Raw genomic sequence first — 26,328 nt, forward strand, 5'->3', positions numbered from 1 at the left:
CTTAACGCCAGACACGTAGCACATCTGCAGGCAGATGTCCATGTGCAGAGGTTGTGAATGTCAGTTGCAAAATTCTCTCTAAACCTGTCCCTCTTTGCTGATCTCCGCCCAGGCTCCGGCACACATTTGCAGGGTTTCAGTCCGTTCTGTATGTATGCCCGCTTCACTGCACCGCAAAGTCTTGTGATATCGCCGATAACTGATTCAACCGCAAACGTGAAACACACCGAATACTGTCTAAATAAAGATATTTACAGCAATTTGTGACGACTGCAAGAAAGAACAAAAGTACCTTGCAGAGTGTGAAATGCTTTGGGAGTGTTTCATAGCATTATGATAGTACACTTTTTAGACATCTTTGTTATACATAGGATTTTCCTGTTTTGTAGTCTGGGCACCATTGAAAATCAATTTGCCAAAATTGAATGGGCCGCCCCGCTGTCTGAAAATTCAATATATGAAATGCTAAGCGATCACCTGAGTTTGCACAAAATGGCATTTGTGGGTGTCGGAACATACTTGTAGGGTTGTCCCAAAATAGGGGAGTCATCTTGGCGTCAATGTAAGATTTCTGACAAGAAATCTGTAAACCCCGCATCCCCCATATAAACACCTTACTGGTACTTAGCCCAAAGAAGAGCCCACTTGAACTCTTCCTGTTATAAGAACAGATTAGGGATCCGCTGTAATCCGCTGCAAAGATAACAGACTATCAATCAAGTCTCCTCAAAGTGTGACAAAGGATTTGAGTAGGGGATTTAGCCCTCAACAGACTAGCCTGAATGGCAGGCGCAGCGAAAGACGATACTAATCCCGTAGGCCACTAGCCTGGGTGTCATCCTATGTCGTTACCGGGCGTCCATACCCAAGTAGACTAGGCTAGCAGGCCGGGGGAGCAACATGCTCCGCTTTACGGCAGAGTTTGCATCCTACCTGTGAGTATCTCCAGCTAACTATGGATATACTGGTAGCTGTTCATCTGGACTTTGGGGACACGTGTTCATGGCGGGTTGCTAAGGTAAGGTTCCAATCACTAAGGGGGTATCGGGTAATGCTAGGGTCACATTTCCAATCCGGGGCCCGGCCGGGTAGTCTTTCGGAAAGAAAAGTATGATATAAAAGACAACAAAAACACAAAACGTCCCCAAAAGTATTTAAGAGCATAGCGTGTGCAAATTTATGGACATACACTCTGATTTTTTCGTTTCCGCAAACAGCCCGGCCGGGCCCCGGGTAGGAAATGTGACCCTACCATTATCAGAGGCTCCCGTGCGCCGGTGCCGGGTAGCCTGTGACTCCAAATGTCGTAAGTAGTTTCAAAACGATCCTCTACTTCAAATAAAAGGAAATTTCTTCTGTTTATGCCCCCAATATCGGCGTTTCGATTCCTTTAGAAACATCAGGGTGACTCCGGGCAGGAGATCAATGAATCCCGCATTGTCGAACGGGAAAATCAAAACCATACAACTTATTTTAATTGGCGCCAAAATTTATCGAAAATCGTTCACTTTCGAATTTTACGGAAGTTAACCATGAAACTATAATTTTAGGGTTTTGTAGTTTTCGAATTAAAGATATTTATAAAGATCTAGTGGTGCGAAGCCAGCATGGTGGCGCTATGACCACCCCCCCCCCCCCCCTCCCTCTCCGCTTTGTTCATGTTTCAACGTTTTCTATGACGCGGTTACAAAATGTAGTGCGGCCCAAACTCGTGAAGACTTGGTAGAAAGCTGCATGTGAGAGGCATCCATGTGTTAACTGTGCTGTGTGCTGTAGAAATATGTCGGGTTTTAGACTGTAGGATTTGAATAGTGGACCTTTTCCGCTTTGTGTATAAATGCGCCATCTTGTGCAACCGCCTCTCGGGTGGGTTGGTTGCAGTTCAGTGTGCTCTCGCAGAGCGCTGTTTCAAAGTGGGCGTGAGGAGCCGATAGAATTTTTAGGTTTTTTGGATTATTTGTAGGTTGTACCCTAAACTCAAACATGTTCGTTGTTCGTATTTCTCAAGTGCACCGCACTATAATTTTTACCGCGTCGAAGCCAGTCACCTTGTGGCCCTTAACTATAGAAATCCCTATAGGCCGAAAACTGTTTTCTGCTCTTGATCTTGATTGGGTACTGAGCAACACTCCTCTTGACCAACCTGAAGTTAGCAGCCCTTTCGGCAGCCCATTCCAGCAGCCAATTCAGCTATAGGAAAGCTAGCATCTGATTCGGATGCATCATAACTCAATATATTAGCTTATTTATTTGATTCATCGGATTTTTCTCCGTCAATGTGGACAGAATAGGTATAAGATCTCTTCCGTGAAGACTCGGGTCGATAATGTGAAAGTCAGGTTACTTCAAATTGGGGAAAAAACGCAGAATAACAGATTAAAAACAAACATAAGTGCGACACCTACTGAAAAGTGTGTGACTTGCAGTTAAAGTTAAGCGGCTGGTAATGGACCCGGTTCCCGTAAAGCGTTAGTGTCCTGTCAGGTGGCGGGATACAGCAGGATCGGCTATGTCCGTGGTGTCCTGAGGGAGCGAGTTCCAATCTCTCACAGTCTGAGGGTAAAATGAGCATCTATAGCAGTCTTTGTGAAAAGGTAGAGCCTTATACGAATGTTGATTTGAGTGTCGCCATTGGCGCGGGGCAGGCATCAAATGAGTTTCGACTAGACTCTACCAGCCTCCACGGGTCGCGGGGAAAATAGTAGACATTGGCCAATTAGGGTCAACTGTATGAAGCGAGTCGGCTATGGAGATAGGGTCCAATATTGGCAAAGTCTCCCAGTAAATATTCTCCCTATAGCCGGCGCGGTTAGTCTGGTAGAGACTAAGTTTCGACCGGTAGGGCTACTTTGTGTTGCCTTCCTTTCTGCAATATTGTAAGCCTGTGTGCTGTACTTCTATTTCTTAACCACCCTAAGTCTGAAACAAGTTTAATGGTGCTATCATGTGTGTAGTAATACTAGTATCAATTTGTAACAAATATGGTGGCTCTTTTTATTATTTTTTTATTTTCATTGGTTTTGGCATGTTGCCAGGGTTACCCAACTAGCCAGAGGCTATTACTAAGGGCGAACCCATGTGCACGTGCGGCCGACTGTAGGTTCTTTTTTTAACAGCTTTTAGCTTAGAAATATGCTCTTTGCGGTGAGGATACTCTAGATGAGGTCTAGCAAGACTTGTAGATGCCTTTATCTAAACTGTTTTAGGACAGTTGTAAACGTTACGTTAGACAAAACACTAACTCAACAAGCCGTAGTGTTGGAAGAAAGTTTAGCATTGTATTATGATTACTACCAACACAGATGAGCTTTCATTATAAGCCGATCGGCTTGGAGATCACCTCTACCATGATGGCCGGTGTGTACGTAGACCCGTTACATACTCCACCTAGCAGCCTGGAGCAGTACTGCAGACACTGCGGGGTCTCTAATGCTGAACAGGCCCATGCTAAAGTCTTGTACAACAATTGTGCAAATTTGGTTTAATGAGAAAATGTGTACCTTTTATGGCAGCATACAGTATCCAACAGACAACCAATCAAACAAACAGACAGACAGTCTTTCTGGAGATGTTTTGCTCGCTGAATTGCAAGCACACGTATTCTTTAGGCAACAAGGTACTGGGTAAATATCTATCTATTTCGATTTACCACATTTGTGGAAGGATTGACATAACAGCATCCTCGTCCACCAGGACCTTTCCGCTCTACGTTACATCGCTCGCGGAAAAGGCCCTGGTAACACGGGGTGGCATCCATGGTTATTGCAGGTCGAGCCTCCAAAACAGCTTCAGCCAATCAGAGGGGTTAAAACCCATTTGCTTCCACTCATCGGAAGCAAACGCGCAAAGAACGCTAGGAAGCTATCAACCAATCAGGTTACGTGTTACGGCTAGCTCATTAATTATTCATGAGCTACAACTGCCGTTTGTGCCAAATAAGGGTTAGCTCATTAACTATTCATGAGCTACAACTGCCGTTGGTGCCAAATAAGGGTGGGCTCATTAATTATTCATGAGCAAGTCTCGTCGACCTGCAATAACCATGGATGCCATCCCGTGTTACCAGGGCCTTTTCCGCGAGCGATGTAACGTAGAGCGGAAAGGTCCTGGTGGACGAGGATGCATAACAGGTGAACTATCACCTTTTCAAGATGTCATCCCAGACCGGACTGTAAGGTTTGGACCATCGCACACCGGGGCATGCCCCTACTCTTTTTCGAAAGGTGTGGTGGGTTCTTTAACGTGCGCGGGGTGTGGCTCTCCCCAAACATGGGACCTCCATTTAACGTCCTATCCGAGGGACGTTCCTAACCCTAGATCATAAGCTAGGTACTCATTTACACCTGAGTGAAGTGAGGAAAGTCGTGTTAAGTGCCTTTCCCAAGGGCACAACGTCGGGGCGCAAGTACGGACATCTCTCTGAGCACACCGGGACACGAACCGGGGACGCATTGTTTGACAGCCGAGTGATCTACCACTGCGCCACACGGACGCCACTTATTTATATAAATAATATTTATGGTTGGCGCTGTGTAGCCCGAAACTCATGTTCAGGTTCTGGATTCATGTCCACAGGTTCAGGTCCATATAAGTCCTGACTTGAACCAATTGCATATGTGTACATGTGCTAGAAATCCTTTTTTTCGGTCCCATGTAAACTTTTGCATGTAGCCATGAATTTCCCTTCAATTAGAATAGATATGCACAATCCAAGAACTAACAAATAAATTTATTGTGATGTCCACTGTACCTGCACCTACCTACACTGGTCCAATCAATAAGAAGCAAACAAACAATAAAAAAAATTATGATGATAATAATGATAATCACGTAATGAGGGATCAAATCTATTAGTTTCATTAGTAATTATGCTGTACATAAAGATTTATGAACCTACTGGTAATCATAAGGCATTTGTCCTATCCCTACTGCGCTAAAATCCTCCCAGCCTGCCCCTGATATGACGTTATCACAGCTTGTTTACACAGGCCAGCGGCGATCGGGGATAAGTACCTGTACCTCTTTGCCCACATCATTGCCCCCCTTTCTAAGGCGTATGTTTGTACAATGCGTATCACTGCCCCCTCTGCCATAGATACGTTTGAAGAGGGATTATTCTTCGGACTGTTCCATCTATGATGCTACAGGGGGTGTATGGCCGCTAGGGGCGTGATTGAAACATTGTGAGCCATCGGGTTTACAGCTACATTTACCTGGTATGTGTCACATCGTAATATACGTCAGCACACGTACGGACCGTCAGTTCCGTAATGTCTTTATCCTATCGGCACTTGACTGGAAGTTTGTTTTTCAAGCAATGAAATCAATAAAAAAGAAGAACGGTTATGTTTTATTGTGACGCACTTAGGTAGAGTAAAATAAAGCTTGTTACTTGTCGGCTAGGGACGGCTCTGACCGAAATAAAGCTCCTAGCTTGAAATGAAGCTATTACTTAAGACACATGTATATCGTGACCTCACTCTATCAGACTGTAGTCCAAATTTTCGACCGATTCTATGGAAGCCCCCCTAATACAACATAACAACTGTGATAACCCAAAATATCACCCGGAATCGAATTCAACCTTTATCAAACGTTATCACGGGCCAGTTATAACATAAATCTGAATATATTTGATATGTCACCCTTTACCACCCTCCATCATGACGTATGCAGCACGTAATGTCACCCCGAGCCATGCTTATGTCTACTTGTAGTCGTTTCCAGTTTTCCTTAATGTATCACTTCAGTTTTGTCAAATCTCCAGATGAGATTGTATCAAAAATTATCCAACTCAATAAATTGACCTAGATAGACCCATTTTGTATATGATTTTGGTCCATTTCACTGGTACGCTTTAGTTTGTCTTCGTAAAGCACATGACGTTTCCAAGTCCCCAATTCAAGATTGGAATTTCCCTTGCAGGGATTCATCATGCATTGATATACTTATGTTCAGAAACGTTTGAAATTTTTATTGTCAGTTTTTTGGCAACAAATGCAAGCATCTAACTGTCATTAGTTAAAAAAATAATAGTTTAAAGTCCATTTTAAAACACCTTGTGATTTTTTTGTTAAAAACAAAGTCCTCAACTCTAGTTAAAACAACAGCAGGATGAAGCTGCACTGTAAACTGTTGCAGGATGGTCTCACGCTAATGTACACAGCTACGCTGGATCGGAGCTGGGGGCCACCGTTAGTGGGCTACTGTAGATGCAGAAATGTTCGCGGTGGCTTAATGTTCGCGGTTTTCGCGGCGAACTCTTCAGCGCGAACTTACAACCACCGCGAAACTTTTTTGCCCGCCTATGGCTGTAGCGCTGCGGCTGTTTTAAACGCGAAGACCACCGCGGACATGCCATTTTCTTCCCACCGCGAAATAAAAACCTCGCGACCATTTCTTCCTTTACAGTTACTGTGAAAACACACAATGACTGTGCAGATTTGAGACAAGGAGAGCAGAAATTGACTCTAGTGGTATTTTCAAAGCGTTTAAATTTTTTGTAATTCTGCAAAAATATATACCTACATACATACATAGAAAAGAACTTTATTGTGCGACAATTGTAACTGGTAATTTATAATTGTTTGGCAACTTACGCACATGAGAGTTGATTTATTTCTAATAGTTTACAAATATACAGAACTAAATCTAATCTATGACTAACAGTAGAAATAATCTATAGAATAATGTAAATGCTAACGCTCTAGAACAGTATGTTGGTAACAGTATGCTGTGTCAGGAATGTATGATATTGTCTCGTTTTTGCACAGAGTTATACACAAATTTGCCCACATAGTTTTATATATATGAACAGTGCATGGTAATATCATATTGAATATCTCTGTCCTGGTAGGTGGTTGTCTTGTGTCGGACGTTCATATAATAGATTGTAACAATTTATGTCGGTCATCAGCCTGACTTGGACGGCCCATAATGAAGTGAAATTCATTCTCAGTATGGCATGTTAGACACAGTCTGTCTTTAGCTACTTATTTAGAGAGTGTACTAAGAGACAACCCCCTAGACAGCCCGATTCTGAGCAACGAGATCATTAAAGCAATTTCAGACCTTAAAAATGGAAAGGCCTCAGGTAATGGTCTAATCCTCAATGAAATGTTAAAAAGCTCCCCGCACACTCTTATAGAACCCCTGACCAAACTATTTAACCTTTTTCTTTCCTCTGGTTATTTTCCCCAGAATTGGTGTACTAGCCACATTGTGGCCCTACACACGGGCGGGGCAAAAGATGGCCCTAGTAACTACAGAGGCATTTCGGTCACTAGCTGCCTGGCCAAACTATTCACATCAGTTTTTAATACACGTTTAACCACTTTTTTAGATGAGAATAAACTCATCTCCCCCAACCAGGCCGGCTTTAGAAAACACTTCAGCACTAACGACAATCTCTTTGTCTTAGACTCGCTAATTACCAAATATTTCCATAACAACAAACGCCTTTATTCATGTTTTATAGATTTTAGAAAGGCATTTGACACAGTTTGGAGGGAAGGGCTCCGTTTCAAATTGCTAAATTCAGGAATAGGAGGGAATTTCTATAAGTTAATCAAATGTTTATATAGTAAACCTGAAACTTGTGTAAAAACAAAATCTGGTCTAACACCACCATTTGTGACCGACAAGGGTGTCCGTCAGGGTTGCAACATGAGCCCCACCCTTTTTGATTTATTTATTAATGATTTAGTTAAAGAGTTAGATAACCTAGAGTGTATGCCACCAACTTTATATAATCTTTAGGTTTCATGTTTATTGTATGCAGATGATGTTGTTATATTTTCAGAATCAGACAAAGGTCTGCAATCTGCAATTAACAGACTAAGTGACTTTTGTAGCAAATGGAAGCTCCAAGTAAATATGAAGAAAACAAAAGTAATCATATTTAACAAGGCAGGTCGTTCTTTTCCAAAGCAAAAGTTCTACTTTGAAAATAACACAATAGACAATGTCCCCTCCTATTGCTATTTAGGCCTAACTCTCACATCATCAGGTAGCTTCACCCTGACCAAAAAGCAGCTGTCACTTAAGGCACGTAAAACCATATATAGCTTAAAATCTATCATTCGTTCATCAGTCTCACCACGGAGCCTCCTAAAGATATTTGATACATGTATAAAACCGATCCTTCTGTACGGATGCCAAATCTGGGGGACAGAACAACTACATGATACGTCGCCTATTGAAAACGTACACAACCAATTCTGCAAAAATGTTCTTGGTGTTTTTAGAAATAGTAGCAACGTGGCATGTAGAGCAGATCTAGGTAGATTTCCATTAGATATAGATATATGTATATATATATATAGTTAAATTCTGGTTACGTCTGGTCCAAATTGATAGAACTACACACCCCCTCCAAGCGGACGCACTCCACCTACAGCAAAGTCTTCCGACGAATACCCGCAGACGAATATTGTTACAACGTGTTAAAGATATATTAGATTACAATGGATATTCCGATTTGTGGCACTCCCGTAATACACATTGTAAACCTGAACATGTCGGAAAAGTGCTGAGGAGGAGACTAACAGATATATATATACAATCATTTTTCATACCTTGGTAACCGACAGCGGTAAGTTAAGATTTTATGCAAAATGTAAAACCATGTACACCGTAGAGGGATATCTTAATCTTGCAGATTTTGACCTACGCTCAGCCATTAGTAAAATTAGAGTCAGTGCCCATCCTCTTGAAATAGAAAGAGGTCGGTATAGAAATTTACCTATATACGAAAGACTTTGTAAGTATTGCAGTGCAAATGCCGTGGAAGACGAAATTCACTTTATTTCAAACTGTTCATTTCATGATATTGCACGAAATGAGTTGTCTATTCAGACCACTAAAATCTATCCGAATTTCTCTAAGCTTACAGACAGAGAAAAGACCATTCTTCTTTTAACTACCAAAAACCCACAAATTATAGAAAAGGTGGGACATTACGTCTTCCATTGCTTACAAAAGAGAAGTCAAACCCTTCACTAGTCACTAGTTATAGGCGATTACGTTTGTATAGTCTAGTCTAGTCTACTCTAGCCTCTTTTATACCTATTTTTTACCTTGTTACATGTATTTTATGTATGTTGTGTGCAATTTGCCCTCGGGCAGGAATTTGCAATAAACTTATTACTATACTCTATAGCTAACTCTGTCTTTGGCTGGCATGTTGTGGTGTCGGCGTATACTATACTCAGCTGGAAAAATAGGACGCTGGCAATGAATCAAATCATTATATTGTTCGGGATGCACTTTGATCGGGAAATTGTTTGCAATTGTGTGCACCTTTCTTTTAAAACGTTTTCTTTCTTTTACCCTATATGTCATGAAATGTCGACCTATATATTACCCCCATTCCACCAAAATGGTACCCAGTCGGTCATTTTTTGTAGCTTTTCATATCTAGCCTGCTATGTTGTATTTTCATGAAAACACATATCATGAAAGTTTGACTGCAGTCTTACCAGCCTAATGGTGTTTTTCTGTGCTACAGAATACCTATAGTATAAATGTGGCTTTAATGCACTGCCACAGTAATTCAATGGTAATTCTATGAGTTAAACTTGCCATCCCTGACCTGTTATCCCAGTCAGGCTTGGCCTGGTTGGTACCGGTCCAGTAACAGCACTGCTGGGTTCTGGTATTTTGGACCTGTCCCTTATTGATCGTGTCATTATTAACAGGAGCTCTAGGTGTAAGGAATCGCAGAGAGAGGTCCTTCGATTGAAAGTGAAGACAGACTCCAGTTGTTGTCGTGGCCGATGGGAAAGATCTTTATTCCAAGTCACTCTGCATGTCCTCTCCTCTCTATCCTAAATCCCGGTCTGTCTTTTCTAACATACTGTATTCCTAATTTTATACGTTTCTCAACATCTTGAAGATTAGTCATACAGGATGTAGTGAAGGAGTAACAGTCTCATCAGGGGCAATGGAGAACCTAGTACTGTCTTGCAAAGCCTTGTACAGGATTAGTCATACACACGTGTCATGCACAGAGTAAATTTCTCAGAAAGCTAGGGGAGTACTCTACTAACACACAAATTTCAATATGCGCTATCTTACATAGGCAGAACACATCAAATGGGCACAGGTACCAGACATGTCTGACTCTGAGGAGAAGGGACCACTGGAGAAGAACGGGACATGTAGAATAAGATGGATACTTGTCTGAGCACTTCAAGCACTTCGGACAATGCCCTGGCGTATCTTACTACCTGGATGTCTACCCTTCATCAATACAATAATACGAAGTTAAAATGTTTGCCATTTAATGATATCTTGATCAGAATTGTTGACATGATACATTTTGAAGTAAGATATAATTTCCAACACGATAGGAAAATGGGAATTTTGAACCGAGCAAAACCATTCATAGAAGAGGTGGCTAAGTCATTTCTCAGTGTGACATTTTCTCAATGAATTGGACATCATAGTCTATTCCTGCTAAAGATGACATTGTCTCTTTGCTTTAGCATACCAATGTTTGACTTGGTTTTTTCTTCTAGTTTAAGAAAACATTTAGTTTCTGTACCCCTCATTAATCGATTTGCTCTAGATCTTATGTACAGAAGGCTTCTTTGGCCTCTGTTCTATATAATTCGTCTAGCTGCAGTTTTCTAGAGTATTCTTACCTGATAAATCTACCTCACTATCCACATTTCATACAACTTCAGTTCGTGTTTTCATTGTGATGGGCAAATAATCTCTTTGCCCACTTAAACTAGTTTTCTTCTTACGGTAAGAAATGATTTTAAGAAATGATTTCCCTCAATCTTACATGGCATCATTCCAATGATAAACAAAGTCAGCTTCTTCTGTTATTGTATTATGAATAACCTTTTCACTCGTTTACAGTCAATAATGTTTTCATATTGCCTCAAAAAGCGTTAACTGAGAGTTCGAGTTACAATTTTAATTACTAGTACCCTCACCCTTTCCGTTCTGGTACCCTGTGCCAAAAATGTATTCTAGTCTTGCTTGGTAAGATTTTTCCTTTGTGGAAATGAGCTGACAAAGCCAACAATGCTTACAGTAGCAGAGATGGCGCCACATGGACAATCAGAATATCATTTTTTTTCTCACCTGCTATGAAATCCTACCCTGACAAGTGTTTCCACTAACAACAATGTCCTCTAATCGGGAAAATTTAAGATGTGATAGTGTGCCACAAGTTGTTATTTGTTTACAGATCATATCTATGTTTTGCCGCAATAACCGTTCATATGGGAGGCAATGCGATCTATTTTGGATCTTCTTGCTTTTAAACCGATCAAAAAATGTCCTTCTTATCCAAAACAAAACAACTTGAAAAATTATAAAATCATCAGACGTTTAGAATCTTATCCAAAGTCCTTTGTCCTTCAAAATATGCTTTTTGTATGCAAGTTCAAACTTGGTCCATCCGCAACTACTGTCCAAACTAAACTTTGGTCTACGAGTTCGGGTAGATCAGGACCCATGTCTGAAAAATGTTACTGTACAATTTTCTACACCATGTAATCTTGCTTGAAGACTATGATAGCCATGGCATCATATTTAGGTCATTACAGATTTCATCGTGTGTGTGACATATGCATAGTCTGCCTGTGGGTAAACATATTGATAGGCAGTATTGTTCTAATTCAGACTTTTAGAAACTATTATCACTTCTAGAACACATCGTTCCCCATGCTGACATAACCAGATGGTCCTGGTTCAAGGTTTGGCACTTATAGAGATTTAGCCAATGATGATTTTGTTAATTATCAAATGGGGAGTATATTGTCAAGGGGGTCTTCTGACCAAAAAATCTTGGAAGCATGTTGGCCTTGTCTTGGGTCATGGGATGGTAGTCTGGAAACCCATACCGATAGGATGTCACAGCGCGCGTATGACACCAATCTTGGAACCAGAAATTAGGCATGGACTTTAAATAATACTGGCTAGCCAACAAATCTCTAACTGTACAAAGCTTGGCTTGCTTTTCCTGTGTGTGTTTTTTTTGTCTTTACCCTAATGTAGTTTAGTTGAAGATGGCATTTGCTCTTCTTGTGAAGCCAAAACCTTCATTTCTTGTCTGTTATCTCGACCAGGGAGGCTATGGGGACTTTGTTAGGCTAGACCCCAAGTGTACGGTAGGACTACCAGGTCAGACCAACCAGAGTTAGTTCTAAGCACTTGGCGATCCATTTATTGGGAGATTTTGTAGTGGTTAATTTGTAAATATAAACGCTCCAAGCCTAATTCAAATACCCACCAGCCGGCCTGTTCCAAGCTGCCTCTCGAGGTGATTTTAAACAGTTCATTATACTTTTGTGTGATTTTGAGAGGGTGTGTTGAAGCCTTTACTGAGTCCTCATGCCAAATTGTTTTTTTTTCACTTCCGTATCTTGGTCTGACATACATGTTCCTAGGATCAGACCCTACAGATTAGTTCCTTTCCAGCAAAGATGATAGAGTTCTATAGAGAAGTAATGATGTACTTGCACATTGCGTCCTTTCTAGACAGGGTAGCACACACTCCCTCGAGGAAAACGGTAACAATTTTGGGCACTTTAAGCCCCTGACAGTAGTTATTCTCTTATCTCCAAGCGGATCTAACGGTTGCAATGACCGTATCCAACTGGCAAAGGGACTTTTATTCTAGCCGTTTGTGTTTCCGATTATCAATACATCTACTTTCTATCACTTATTGTGTTGAAATCTGGTTATATATTAATAAGGTCCTAGGTGTAAGAATAAAGATAGTATTAAAAGTTCCAAGTTGTTGTGTTTGCGGTTCAGCTTCCCTGGTTTGGTCCCAATGTTGACTCAGTAGTGTTTTCCAATATTTTGGGAGAGTATTCCATAGATTGTAAAGTTTTGCCAGAAAATTTTCTGTCTCTTGTAACTTAAACAACAGATTTTGTGCCGTGCTAAATTTGCCTTCTTGGAAGACATCCTGAATTTGTATGAGACCAGATTCGACCCAGTTCTTATAAAACAAAGTTTTGTTATCCAGCTTAATGTGTTGGTTACCCCAGATTATTCCATTCATTACTACCTCAGGTGTCATTATAACTCCACCTGCCTAGTGCCAAGCTAGTATAATATTTTTGTAAAAAGTTGGCATAACAGGGAGTTCTGGCCAGTCATTTCTCATAAGAAAGTTCATCCTGAATAACAAATTATCTTTCCATTTTCATTTACAGGTGAATACAACTTTGCAATTAGTTTCCATCGGGCGTTAGGCCCCCGTGTGAAGCCTTTTATCCAACAGGCTATAGAAAGCCCTGGAGTTGAGATCTCAGATTAACCATTTTCACTCCTCCTACATGCACAGTCGTTTTTTATCATATGCTTTCTACTCTCCTTTTTAGTCAATAGAAAGGATCAACATTTCTATAGTTTTAATACCCATTCAGGTGTTTCAATATTCATGAAATCATATGTGAGTTATGATCACGCTAATTGTTTAATAACAACTTTTCCAAATAGTGTTATAGCTGTCTGTTTTCCAGAGTCTTAACGCATTCTTTAGTCTTTCTATCTTCTTTTCCCAGTTGAACATTTAATTAACATCTGGGTCATATCCAAAATAGATACCAATTGCCTAAACTGGCCCTTTGGTCCATTTAAAATCTAACATACACTTTTCCTTGTTTTTCCATGCTCCTATCTAGTGACTACATACCTTTGATTTGGCTTTGGTTGAGTTTTGTCCCAAACTCAGTAAATTGTAAAGCAATCTCTACTGAGACTTCATTCACAAGAATTATTGTGGTATCACCGGGACTTGTGTTATCTTGATTTTCTCCGTCCCCTCTGTGTGTGGGACTTTAATGCCCTGGACACTATGGCATTCCCTTAATCTAGTTGACAATGACTAGTATGGAAAGTAAACATGATAGAGGACAGCTTTGTCTTATTCCTCTTTCCCATGGAAAGGGAACAGAGATCCATCCATTATTCAACATACCGCTATGGGTGACATTGTAAATAATATGTATCATTGGATAAATCTTGGACCAAAGTTGAATTTTTGTACATTAACTCTCTATCTATTGCATCGTATGCTTTTTCGAAATCCAGGAACAAAAGTACACTAGGTATCTTCTTTTGTTTTGTATACAATAGTATGTCATTTATCATTTTTATGTTTTCACCTTTACATCTTCCCTTTATGTAGGCTGTTTGATTCTGGTAAACACGTTTTGAGATAATTCTTCAAACCCTGCTAGCAAGGGTGAAAGCAATTATTTTGTAGTCACAGTGAAGTAAACTGATTGGCCTCCAGTTTTTGAACATATGCAGTTCCTTTTTTTGTTGTCTAGCAGTTTTATCAGTGCATTTCTTTGTGAATATGTTTTCCAAAATTTCTATGAAGGAATGAATACAAGGAATGAATACAAGTGCTAAATTTGCCTTCTTGGAAAACATCCTAAATTTTTATGAGACCAGATTCGACCCAGTTCTTATAAAACGAAGTTTTGTTGTCCAGCGTAGTGTGCTGGTTACCCCAGATTATATCATTCATTATTACTTCAGGTGTCATTATTACTCCACCTGCCTAGTGCCAAGCTAGTATAATATTCCTGTAAAAAGTTGGCATAACAGGGAGTTCTGGCCAGTCATTTCTCATAAGAAAGTTCATCCTGAATAACAGGTTATCTTTCCATTTTCATTTACAGGTAAATACAACTTGGAAATTAGTTTCCATCGGGCGTTAGGCACCTGTGTGAAGCCTTTCATCCAACAGGCTAGAAAGCCCTGGAGTTGACATCTCAGATTTACCATTTTTACTCCTCCTACATGCACAGTCGTTTTTTTATCATATGCTTTCTACTCTCCTTTTTATTCAATAGAAAGGATGAACATTTCTATAGTTCTTAATACCCATTCAGGTGTTTCAATATTCATGAAATTATAGTGAGTTTTGATCATGCTAACTGTTTGATAACAACTTTTCCAAATAGTGTTATAGTGTCTGTTTTTCCAGAGTTTTAACGCATTCTTTGGTCTTTCTATCTTGTTTTCCCAGTTCAACATTTCATTAAAATCTGGGTCATATCCAACATAGATACCAATTGCCTTAACTGGCCCTTTGGCCCATTTAGAATCTAGCATACACTTTTCCTTGTTTTTCCATGGCCCTATCTAGTGACTACATACATGTCCCAAACTCAGTAAATTGTAAAGCAATCTCTACTGAGACTTCACTGCACTACGGGGACACCCCCGTCCATGTATGTATGGGATGACAAACGTTTGCCTGTTTACAATTTGAATAGATAGTGACCTGTTTATTTTACAACTTCAAGAAAACATGGGCTGTATAATTTCCTAAAGTACCATTTGTGCGGACCTATTGGACCACCTGGCCCTCTTTTTGTGGCCCCTTAGATGATTTATTTCCATTGACACAAGCATTAAAAATCTTGAGCGTACCCTTCCCTGTAACCTCCTTGCTGTATACAAGGAAGACAGGGCCATGTACGTGTGTTTCATGTGTTGATAAGCGATACATTATACTTAACGTGTGTGGTGCCACCATAGTGACCATACTGATTCAAACCGTGCCAGATTGTCAACCTTCCCAACTGTCATTAGAGCTCCGCTCACATAATAAAAACCTCCAAGGGATCCGCAAGCACGCAGAAACGCAATAAGTGTGGCAATTAATATTATTGGTATGGCGAGGCTTGGTTGGTTACACTACATGTAATGAAGGTACCGTCGTAACACAAGCACACACACACTAAAACAATGCAAGATTAACATCATGATCAGCACCCTCCATAGAATATGCCCCTTACTGTACTGTGGAGATAGGAGGTTTGGTCGTCAGATCATCTTTGAATTCGTTTCTGACTTGTACATCAACTGAGAGTTACGATAATTGCTACACCTCTTCCCTTTGGCAACCCCTTCCCCCGCACAAAAATCACATCCCCTGTCTTCATTGCATGGCCAGCTTATTCGTAAGCAAAACCAGTGGTGATTCAATATCAACAAATCCTTAGAGTAACAAAGGTGGCGCCACAAAGAGCCATATTGGACAATCAGATTATTAATTTTTTCCCACCTGCCATGAAATCCCATCCTGACAAGTGTCTTCATTAAAAACAGTGTCCTCTAATCGGAAAAAACAGCAACTGACTAAGAACAACAGGTGTTACATTTGGTGCCCGTACTGAAGACATACACGTTTTCATATAGCCTCAAAAGTGTTATCTAAGGGTTCAAGATGCAATTTTAATTTCTAGTATCCTCCCCTTTCCCTTCTGGTAATCTGTGCAGAAAAATTCTAGTCTTGGTTGATAAGACTGTTCCATTTTGAAAATGAGCTGACAAAGTCAACAACGCCTACAGTAACAGAGATGGCGCCATGGAGCACCATTTTCGAGGATTATCAGATTATAAATTATGTCCAATTATGATGAGACAAACAAAGTACTTCAAATGAACTGCATCAACAGGATGACGCCCCCGTCGTAAGCCGCACCAGATAATGTTCCCACGGCCTCGGCCTCACGTGTGCATGCAGCAGCTACTGCTTCTGTGCATGCGGTACCGGTCACGCCCTTCGCCGCCACCGGAACCACTACCAAGAGGTCACGCACTATGACCCTCTTCTATGATCGATATTCTAAAAGGTTCTTTGATTGGATACGAGGCTGTCTCCTTCTGGTGGCCTGATGTAAACAGCTCTCTGATTGGCTGTCGACAAAAATAAACATGTTTCATAATCGCAAAACTGTATAAAAAGGGGTTCCCTGGTGACATCTACTCATCTTCATCTGAAGCTGTCACAGCTACTTCGAAGACGTCATCGACATCAAACCAGGTGAGTCACAGGTTGTCTTTCTTCCTTCAGTTGGATCTTGGCTTGGGCTCCTTTTGCTTTCTCATGGTTGTCCTTGTTGAAAATTTGTAAAGATTTTGTACTGTGTGCTGAATCCAAACAGAAAGTTAAACGCTTACTGGTTTTTGGTTCTTGTTGCCTTTTCTGGATCAGTGTTGTAGAGTTGTTGTTCTTGTGACTAGGAGTGGCTAAAATTTGAAAGAGCATATGGTAAAACTCAATTCAGATCTTTGCTCGGGAAACTGCTTTCTAGCAGACACTGTGGTAATTTGTCAGCTGTGTGAAGAGGATAACGAAAAATACTAGGAAACTGATCTAGAAGTTTTAAAATTTTCGTTTCCAGTAGTAAAGGCCCGTGGATTGAACGTTGATTAAGTCCTGAATCTAAATCGACTAGGGTTTTCTTTGAGGGTTCTGGCTAGATTGACGTGATTTTACCATTACCATTTCTTTGGGAAATGTGCGGATAAATCTTTTGTAAATCTATCGAAGGTAAGTGTTTATACAGCTTACTTGTTTTACTCTGGTCGAGGTCCCGCTCGAAACCAATTTGAAAGCTTTCTTCGTTCCACCATATCTTCCATCAGAGGCTGGTCTTCCTTCACTTCAGTTTAAACAATCTTGTGGCGTTTTGTCAGTAATGTTGACAAGCTTCAAACGCAGGCCACACTGTAGGCATCGTCTTGTTGTAAATTTGTAAAGATTTTGTACTGTGTGCTGAATCCATACAGAAAGTAAAGCGCTTACTGGTTTTTGGTTCGTGTTGCCTTTTCTGGATCAGTGTTGTAGAGTTGTTGTTCTTGTGACTAGGGGTGGCTTAAATTTGGAAGAACATATGGTAAAACTCAATTCAGACCTGGGGAGAGGAAACTGCTTTCTAGCAGACACTGTGGTAATTTGTCTGTGTGAAGAGGATAACGAAAAATACTAGGAAACTGATCTAGAGGTTTTAAAATTTTCGTTTCCAGTAGTAAAGGCCCGTGGATTGAACGTTGATTAAGTCCTGAATCTAAATCGACTAGGGTTTTCTTTGAGGGTTCTGGCTAGACTGACGAGATTTTACAATTACCATTTCTTTGGGAAATGTGCGGATAAATCTTTTGTAAATCTATCGAAGGTAAGTGTTTATACAACTTACTTGTTTTACTCTGGTCGAGGTCCCGCTCGAAACCAATTTGAAAGCTTTCTTCATTCCACCATATCTTCCATCAGAGGCTGGTCTTCCTTCACCTCAGTTTAAACAATCTTGTGGCGTTTTGTCAGTAATGTTGACAAGCTTCAAACGCAGGCAACACTGTAGGCATCGTCTTGTTGTAAATTTGTAAAGATTTCGTACTGTGCGCTGAATCTTTACAGAAAGTTAAACGCTTACTGTTTTTTGGTTCTTGTTGCTTTTTCTGGATCAGTGTTGTAGAGTTGTTGTTCTTGTGACTAGGAGTGGCTAAAATTTGAAAGAGCATATGGTAAAACTCAATTCAGATCTTTGCTCGGGAAACTGCTTTTTAGCAGTGTGGTAATTTGTCTGTGTTAACAGGATAACAAAAAAATACTACGAACTGATTTAAAATTTTTCTTAGCCACTAGTAAAGACCTGGGGATTGAAATTTTAACAACTGCCGAATCTAAAGTGACCAGGATTTTCTTTGAGAGTTCTGGCTACATTGACAAGATTCTACCATTACTGTTTCTTTTGCGAAATGTGCAGATAACTCTTTAGATTTGTAAGGTAAGTGTTTGGACAATATTATAGCATTTTTTCAGCAATGTTGTAGGAGCTTGAAACGCAGCCAAGACTGTAGACCGTAAAATATTTACATGACAATTTATCGTTACAATGTTGAATCATTTTCATAGTTTGTTTGATCGGAAACGTTTTGATCTAAGCGATGGTGTCATGTATTTCTTATTTTGGTCTTCACACAGATGTGTGATATTTCTTATCAGATGTACAAATGTAGTGAGGTTAGGACTTTTTGGTCTTCCCGTAAGATTTCATGTCAGTGTGGCTGTTAGAATGGTTCTATATTTTTGCGTGTTGTTATCTTGAATACGTTAACGTTCGGACAAGCTTATGGCTTTTGACAGTAATTTGTAAAAGCTTCAAACACATGCAACACTGCAGCTTAAATCAGTGAAATCTAGTTAATGACAATTAATTAGAGTCCCGGAGTCTTCGTTAAATTGTTTAAAGCTAGTTGCTGTTTTTCTAGGCCATTTGATGATGCAATGTTTAGAGCTCCCGTTATCAATGTGCCACTGGCTACGATTATCAATGGTAGGACATGTGTTGCTGGCATATCATTTCCATGTTCGAAACGTTTTTACCGAGTCGTTCAGAAAGTGGTCACTTCGTATTTTAGTTCTTGTCTCGTCATTTTGAGGGTTTCTTACGCCACATGTAGAGGTCCAGGGTCCACTTGAAACTGTGTGGGTAGATGTTGTTGTTCTGAATTAGCTCATAGCGATTCCCATCACGTGGAGTAAAAACGTGTACTGTTAGCAACTTGTTGGTCCCTTCCACTAGCCTGGTCCCAGTCTCTAGGGTCGGCTTAGTGGTGTTTTACCGGGCCAGTCAGTTTCTGATGGCCTTTCTACCTCTGGCTGCCATCCTACTTCCGCTACACCCCACTTCCGCTGCCTTCCTACTTTTCCGCCGCCCGTAGGTGCCAAGCTAATTAATCCAAGGCCGTAAACAACACCCCGAGCGGGCTAAGCTGTCTGGGCGGGTGAGGGTCACTCACAGTGCCGTAGAGATATCGGGGAGGCACCGAGGGTATGGATTCCAGGCTACCCTTCCTCGGACTGGGCTGTCCAAACAGTCATCTTGGTATTCTCACGGGAGGGGCTAGACTTCAGGCACCGTGATTCGTCAGGTTTATCACGTGATATGCAGAACGGCACAGATAGCTTTACGTTTTCCATCATTCGCTTCTCGACTTCAACAAGCCAAGACGTACTGTGTTTCTAGAAGCACCCTGTTCTTATCTAGGTGCCCGACAGAGTTCTTCTCGGTGTGTGCCGGTTGCTTCATGCTTTAGTTTCTGTTCTATTCAGGTTGGTCGGAGAAATTTTAATTTGCTGTTTGGTAGAGTTAACATTACTTCTGGCAGTTGTGAGAAAAGTAGAGTTAACATAGCGATGAATGTTGAGAGACGGACGAGTGTTTTACTTCTGACAGTTGTGAGAACATTGCCATGCAATCGTACCTGTTTATTATGGTGTTAACAACGGGTGGGCGATGTGGAAGGAAAGCTGGTTTGTTTGTGAGAGGATTTTAGAAATGGTTCAGACTCTGTTCTTGTCTTGTTTGTGACAATGATTGTTTTGTTGGGCCTTGTTTAGTTGTGAGAAGGTTTCAGAAATGTTTATATTTACTGCAGGGTGATATAGATGAAGTAAACGTATCGGATTCTGCTCAAAAATGGTTGTAAAGATAGTGCTTGGATATAACTTGCATGTTTGACATCATTTTCACATATCAAAATGATTCCGTTAGGGCGTAGTCAGTTCGCATTTCTTAGGTTTTCTAGCCTTCTTGAGTTTAGGACATGTAGCTACAGGGGCCCGGGGTCAAATTTGTGTAACCAGTTAATGCTTTTTTAGACCAGTTAAGACTGAAATGTTTAGAGCTCCAGTTATATTATCAATGGTTTTGAAGATGTTGCTCTGATTCTACTTCGGAATCCATGTTTGAAGATTCTTCTTGCCATTTTGAGATTTTCTGTTTAAAGTAAGGCACATGTAGATGCCTGGGGTCCCCGTTAAATGTCTAATTGTTTGTTTGTTTAACCAGAAATGTGTGTAACTATTTGCTGATTTTCTAGACCATTCATAATGTAATGTTTATCAATGGCCGAACATGTATTACTGGCATACCATTTCCATGTTTGAAACGTTTTTACAGTCATGCAGGAAGTGGTCACTCCACATTGTATTTTTTTCTTGTCACTTTGAGGTTTTATTTTCAAAGTAAACCACGTCATGTAAAGGCCCTGGTTCCACGTGAAACCTGTGTGGGTCGATGTTGTTGTTCTGGATTAGCTCAGTTTTATGACACATCCCATCACATGGAGTAAAAACGTGAGGCAATGACACTTGTATTGTTCGGCACTTGTTGGTCCCTTCCAAGGACTGGACTGTCCAAACATTCATCATGGTATCCTCACGGAAGGGGCTTGAATTCATGCAGTAAAAATGTGACATGATGGGCACGTGTACTGTCCGGAACTTCTTGGTCCCTTCCAAACTCTTCCAAAGAAGAAGAAGAAACTCCAAACAGATATCTTTGTATTCCCGCGGGAGGGGCTAGGAGAGTAGTGGTTTTTGAGGATCGTGTTATAAATTATATTCCTTTTCTTTCTTTTTCAGCAAACAACGAACCTTCATCATGAATTGGTTTCTGTGTCTTGCATCGTGCGTGCTTGTCGCCCAGGCAAGTGGTGAGTACATGTCGTTCGATTGAAGTTCTAAATACACTATCTAATTGCAAATATGTTGGTGTTTTGATGTTGTGTTGGTCTTCAAGCAGATGTAAGGGTCCTGCAAAGTCTCTGTATTCTAACATAAAGACGCTAAACTATATAATTGCAAATATGTTGGTGTTTTGATGTTGTGTTGGTCTACAAGCAGATGTAAGGGTCCTGCTAAGTCTCTGTATTCTAACATAAAGACGCTAAACTGGCATATAATTGCAAATATGTTGGTGTTTTGATGTTGTGTTACTCTTCAAGCAGATGTAAGGGTCCTGCTAAGTCTCTGTATTTCAACGTAAAGACACTAAACTAATAGTACATAATTGGAAATATGTTGTTGTCATTGGGTTAGTCTACAAGCAGATGCAATGGTCTCAGTCTCGTGTTTTATTGATTGTCAACATACATATTGGATAGATAGGTAATTCAATGAAATAAATTTCCAACAACACCACTTCCGTGACGTTGGCAAAACAATACGTACCATCTAATCATCAGTTGATAGTGATTTATATTATACTGAACGATGTAATTTGTTGGTGATCGAATTTGTTTTCTTTCTGTCTGTTTGTTTTGCTCCACCTGCTCCTGTTTTGGCAAACAACGGATCAGCCCAAACTCTGAACATGAACACTGACTGTGGCAGGGGCACTAATTCTGTTAGTCGGCGGTCAGTGGACGACACTGCAGCTGAGGACAAAATCGTCGGCGGGTCAGTAGCAAGGAATGGCGATTGGGGCTGGCAGGTAAGTCAAGTTTTTACCTGGCATACATTTATTCATATAGCTATGATGTACTTTGTTGTATTTTCATTTCATCTCTTTGTAACCGAACCTAGCAGCATTATTACTGATAACTCATCTCAATATGCTATTCACTTGGAAGTGTTTTTGTTTGCTACAATCCTCCCGTAGCACATCATTCATTTTGTGATTTCTTTGTAGATGTGTTTTTAAAAAACTAGTGTGCAGTATACATCCAAACAAGCAAGCAGTCAGTTTGACTCTGATAAGATGAGTAGGTCCTGTCTAGAGTAATTTTGCCGCAGTCCTCAACCCACCTACCCCCAACGTGTAGATTTATACTACTTCATTGTATTTGCACAGGTGGCTTTCAAAATCTTTGGGTCCCTGTCTTGCGGTGGCTCCGTCATCAACAACAACTGGGTCGTTACTGCCGCTCATTGCATCGTGTACGGGTGAGTGGGAACCCGAGTTGGATTTTTATGTCTATAACTTTTCGCGCCCTTGCTCCAGATTAAGGTTCTTTGGACGAGGTCGCTTCTGATGGCATATTTTTGTGGGCTAAAAGTGGAATAGAGAGAAAAAAGTAGCCTGGTCACCAGTCTCTACGGGTTGGCTTATGTGTGTTTTATTTACCGGGCCCAGTCTGCTATATCGACCCGTTTCTGTCAGACTGTCTTCTCAGCTGCCATATAGAGTTTCGCATGCAGCCACCGTAGTTTCGCCGCCTGAACAGAATTATACGGTGCTGTGTTTTGTTGACGCCAAGATACTGGTATCTGCTCTGTGCGCCAATTTGATTCTGCATTTTGGGTACCTGTTCGGTGGCAGTGCAATCTTGACATGGTAGCCATGAAAATCTTCCTTGGATGCCGTCTTGTTAGCCTCTGCCAGGCTCTGCTGGAAGGAGTAGAAATTGACAATAGACAGACAACATGCCAGTGGACTTAGCCGCCCGGGGAGTTCAGACTTTGCGACCTCAGCTAACTCCCCTGGCATGTTGTTCGTCTATTTTGCCACTTTCTACTCTTTCCAGCGACCTGTGGAGCCTGGTAGAGGCTAGTCCTTGTCAGTTTAGTCTGCAGTGGAGACTTGTTGGAGCGGGCTGAAGCTAACGAGGCTAAAATCCTGGCCAACGAAAATAGGTCAATTGAAAGAAACTACGTGTAGAAAAATGTGAACATACCTTAATTTTGCGATGTCTTTTACAGCCCAACTGCGTCGTACTACAGCGTGGACATCGGTCTGAATGATCGGAACAATCCTGACTCGTGGTCCATTAGACGTAAGATCAGCAAAGTCATCGTACACGAGAGCTACAGCGACAGGTGAGCGATTCTTGGAGCTTATCCAAACTAGTGTTTACTCGTAGACTCACTGCCCCACATCTCTCGCAGCGACTCGCTACACATGAAAGCCCTGCCGACATTGATTTGCTCCATGTGCTCCGGAGGTTGCAGTAAGACATGATATTTGTGCAAGAAACAAACGCGAAATCTATCCGATGATGCACAGCACAAAGACGTTTCACCAAGAAATTTAAGCGCGAAAAGATCAGTACCAGGAGTAAAAGTGGTAAGAGGAGACTGCTAGCCGTGACTTCGCCTGTCGGGTCCCCCTTCAGTTTCAGTAATGGAACAAATTCTTGAGCTAATCAACAAATTAAAGGGAGCCAAAATCGCACTTCCACCTCACGTTGATAATGGATCTTATGTTCTTAATGTTTTTTGCCTTTTTCACAGGTCTCTGCGCAACGACATCGCCCTGGTGAAGCTTGAATATTCAGTCCAATTTGACACCACCAACTATCGGGTCACCCCGGTCTGCATCCCAGATGGAAGTGAAGATTATGCCAACAGGGACGGCTATGTCACCGGCTACGGAACCCTTTTTTCAGGTGAAGTGGCCATATTTCCATTCTCTCTCCTGAATCCCCTGACGTCACCGATGTTATGCCCTTGGGAAAGGCATTTTACACATCTTTCCTCACTCCACCCAGGTGTAAAAATGGGTATACTGTTCTCTGTACGTGGCGCAGTTGAAATAAGTAATAAAAAACTTGAGTGCAGTGCCACGTCGTCCTTGTTTGTCAAGAAGCAAACAAAACAAAAACCTTGGCTGCATCTTTGGCAGGGATTGCGGAGGCGTCTGATTTGCTGTCTCTTTCCTTCGGTTGCTAAGGCCCCCATTCCACTAGACGGCGCTCTCACTGCGTTCTCGCTGCGACCTAAGCTTGATTTGTTTAACCCTTGATTTCGTAATTGAAATATCATGCAAAATGTAAAACGTATGTCTGAAAACAACACAAAATACAAAGCGTAAAAAGATTGGTTGAAATTCTTTGAGCGCTCTGGTCAATCTTATGTCGTAGAGAGAGCGCACCGAGGTCGCCGCCCTAGTGGAATAGGGATGTAAAAATCATGATGTACACGCACTGAGAAGACAACTGCAATCTCTTTGTCTTTCATCACTCTAAATGTGTTTTGTCCCTTCATTTCCAGGAGGCAGCGTGAGCCGGTATTTGAGGCAGGTCTCCGTGCCCGTCAAGTCCCCAGCATTCTGCGAAAATCGCTTCGGCGTCGACAGTAGCACCCAGGTCTGCGCCGGCGTGTCGGGATTGGGCAGGGACACTTGCCAGGTATGTACACTGCCTAACTCTCCGCACAGTCCTGTCTTCTTGTCCCCCGGTCTGGGTTTCTGTTGTACCTCACTGCAGATGCATAAGTCAGGAACGGGCCCTTCCTCTCCTCCGTTATATTTAATTAGCTAGATAGGTTCCTCAATGTTGCACAGTGCCCTAGACTCCGCTATCTTGCAACTTAATCCTCTGTCTTTCACGATCTGGTCTTTCATCGCTTGGGGTCTTTCTCTCTCTCTATCAGCCAGTCTTAACAGACTAGGACGTGTGTAAGGCCTTTAATGCAGGATTATTCTAATTTGTACACCCACTTTGAAATATGTTGTTCTGCGTACTGCTTACATGCAAAGAAAAGAATGACGTCTCCAACTTCATAACTAGCACACACTTTCGAAACATCTGGCGCAGCGATGCAACAAACTGTTAATCTCCAAGCAGATCTACAAGGGGACAAAATCGTCATGTCAGCCAGGGAAGCTCCAGTCAGCCCTCGTAGGCTGGCTGGAGCTTCTCTGGCCGACATGACGATTTGCCCCCGAGTAGATCTGCTTGGAGATTAACAAACTGCGTCGGCACCGGAAAATGATTTCCATATACGCAGCCATTTATTCGGGATGAAAAGACAACGAGGCCAGTATGTAATTGTATCGCCGATAACAGGGATGTTTGAATATAACACCTTCCTTTTCCCCTGTGCAGGGCGACTCGGGCGGTCCCTTGGTCGTGAAGTCCCGGGTTGACCGCCGTTGGCACCTGGTCGGCCTGACCTCCTATGGTCCCAACCCATGCGGAGAGGGAGGAGTCTACACTCGTCTTTCGGGCTTCAACAACTGGATCGTTCGAAACTTGAACGCAAACGGCGTGTGATGCAGAGTGGTCACACGAGTTTGCCAAACATTCGCGCACTAAGATGGCTTCAATCTCCGACTTATATGTTTTAAACTCACAAGGATTCTTAACTTAAACATTGTAACCACCTCGTATATAACAGTTGACTAACCTTGCACATTGAAACCATCTGTATTGAGAAGTACACGAAGATAATCCACGAAGACTAATTAAATATAAGCAGTGTTGTAAAAGTAGTAATTTATGTAGTTGTTCATTTCCTTACATGACATGTAATACAGCCCAATTTTAATGTAATAGATCGAGAATAAATTACAACCCCACAGTGGTGAACAGTAAAACTATGAGGACTAGATTATCGCCATACATTGTATCTAACAATGCGAGCATTGAATAAAGAATGTTCTGCGGAATGTGAAATACTAAATTGTCTCTGTGCCATGACTTTATTCTAAGAAATGGTAGGGGTACGAAATAAAATGATAATTATATGTATTGATGACAATTATATAGATTATTATATCTATAAGTGGAAAGATAGTTATCTCCAAGTGAGTTATATATAATTATTCTTATCTCCGAGCAGATGTTGGGAGGCTTTTTCTAGCTCCCCTTTTTGTGTCCGACTGCCTGCACAACAGGATTAAGGTGGAAGGGGGGCGTAACTGGGGGAGGGGGCGTTACTGTGTCCTCATTAGTGAGAGGGGGATCAAGTCGTAAGGTCATGGAGTCCCAGCAACAAAATAAAATGATAATTATATTTATTGAAGATGATATTGAGGGGAATGG

General features: G+C 41.3%; 1 protein-coding gene across 2 annotated transcripts; it reads left to right on the plus strand.

Annotated features, from left to right (window-relative positions):
- The first annotated feature begins 833 nt into the window (after window positions 1-833).
- LOC136424315 (chymotrypsinogen A-like) lies at window positions 834-25,966 on the plus strand. 2 transcript variants are annotated; one of them, XM_066412864.1, is made up of 9 exons: window positions 834-1,018; window positions 16,742-16,819; window positions 21,206-21,276; window positions 21,922-22,055; window positions 22,416-22,507; window positions 23,264-23,380; window positions 23,795-23,949; window positions 24,554-24,690; window positions 25,390-25,966. In XM_066412864.1, exons 3-9 carry the CDS (start codon window positions 21,225-21,227, stop codon window positions 25,555-25,557), a joined length of 855 nt encoding a protein of 284 aa, XP_066268961.1. In that variant the 5' UTR covers window positions 834-1,018; window positions 16,742-16,819; window positions 21,206-21,224; the 3' UTR covers window positions 25,558-25,966. The 2 variants fall into 2 exon arrangements, with proteins under 2 accessions (XP_066268961.1, XP_066268962.1); XM_066412865.1 differs by lacking the exon at window positions 16,742-16,819.
- The last annotated feature ends 362 nt before the right edge of the window (window positions 25,967-26,328 follow it).

The sequence above is a fragment of the Branchiostoma lanceolatum genome, chromosome 18 (genome assembly GCF_035083965.1).
Source record: "Branchiostoma lanceolatum isolate klBraLanc5 chromosome 18, klBraLanc5.hap2, whole genome shotgun sequence".
Lineage (NCBI taxonomy): Eukaryota > Metazoa > Chordata > Leptocardii > Amphioxiformes > Branchiostomatidae > Branchiostoma > Branchiostoma lanceolatum.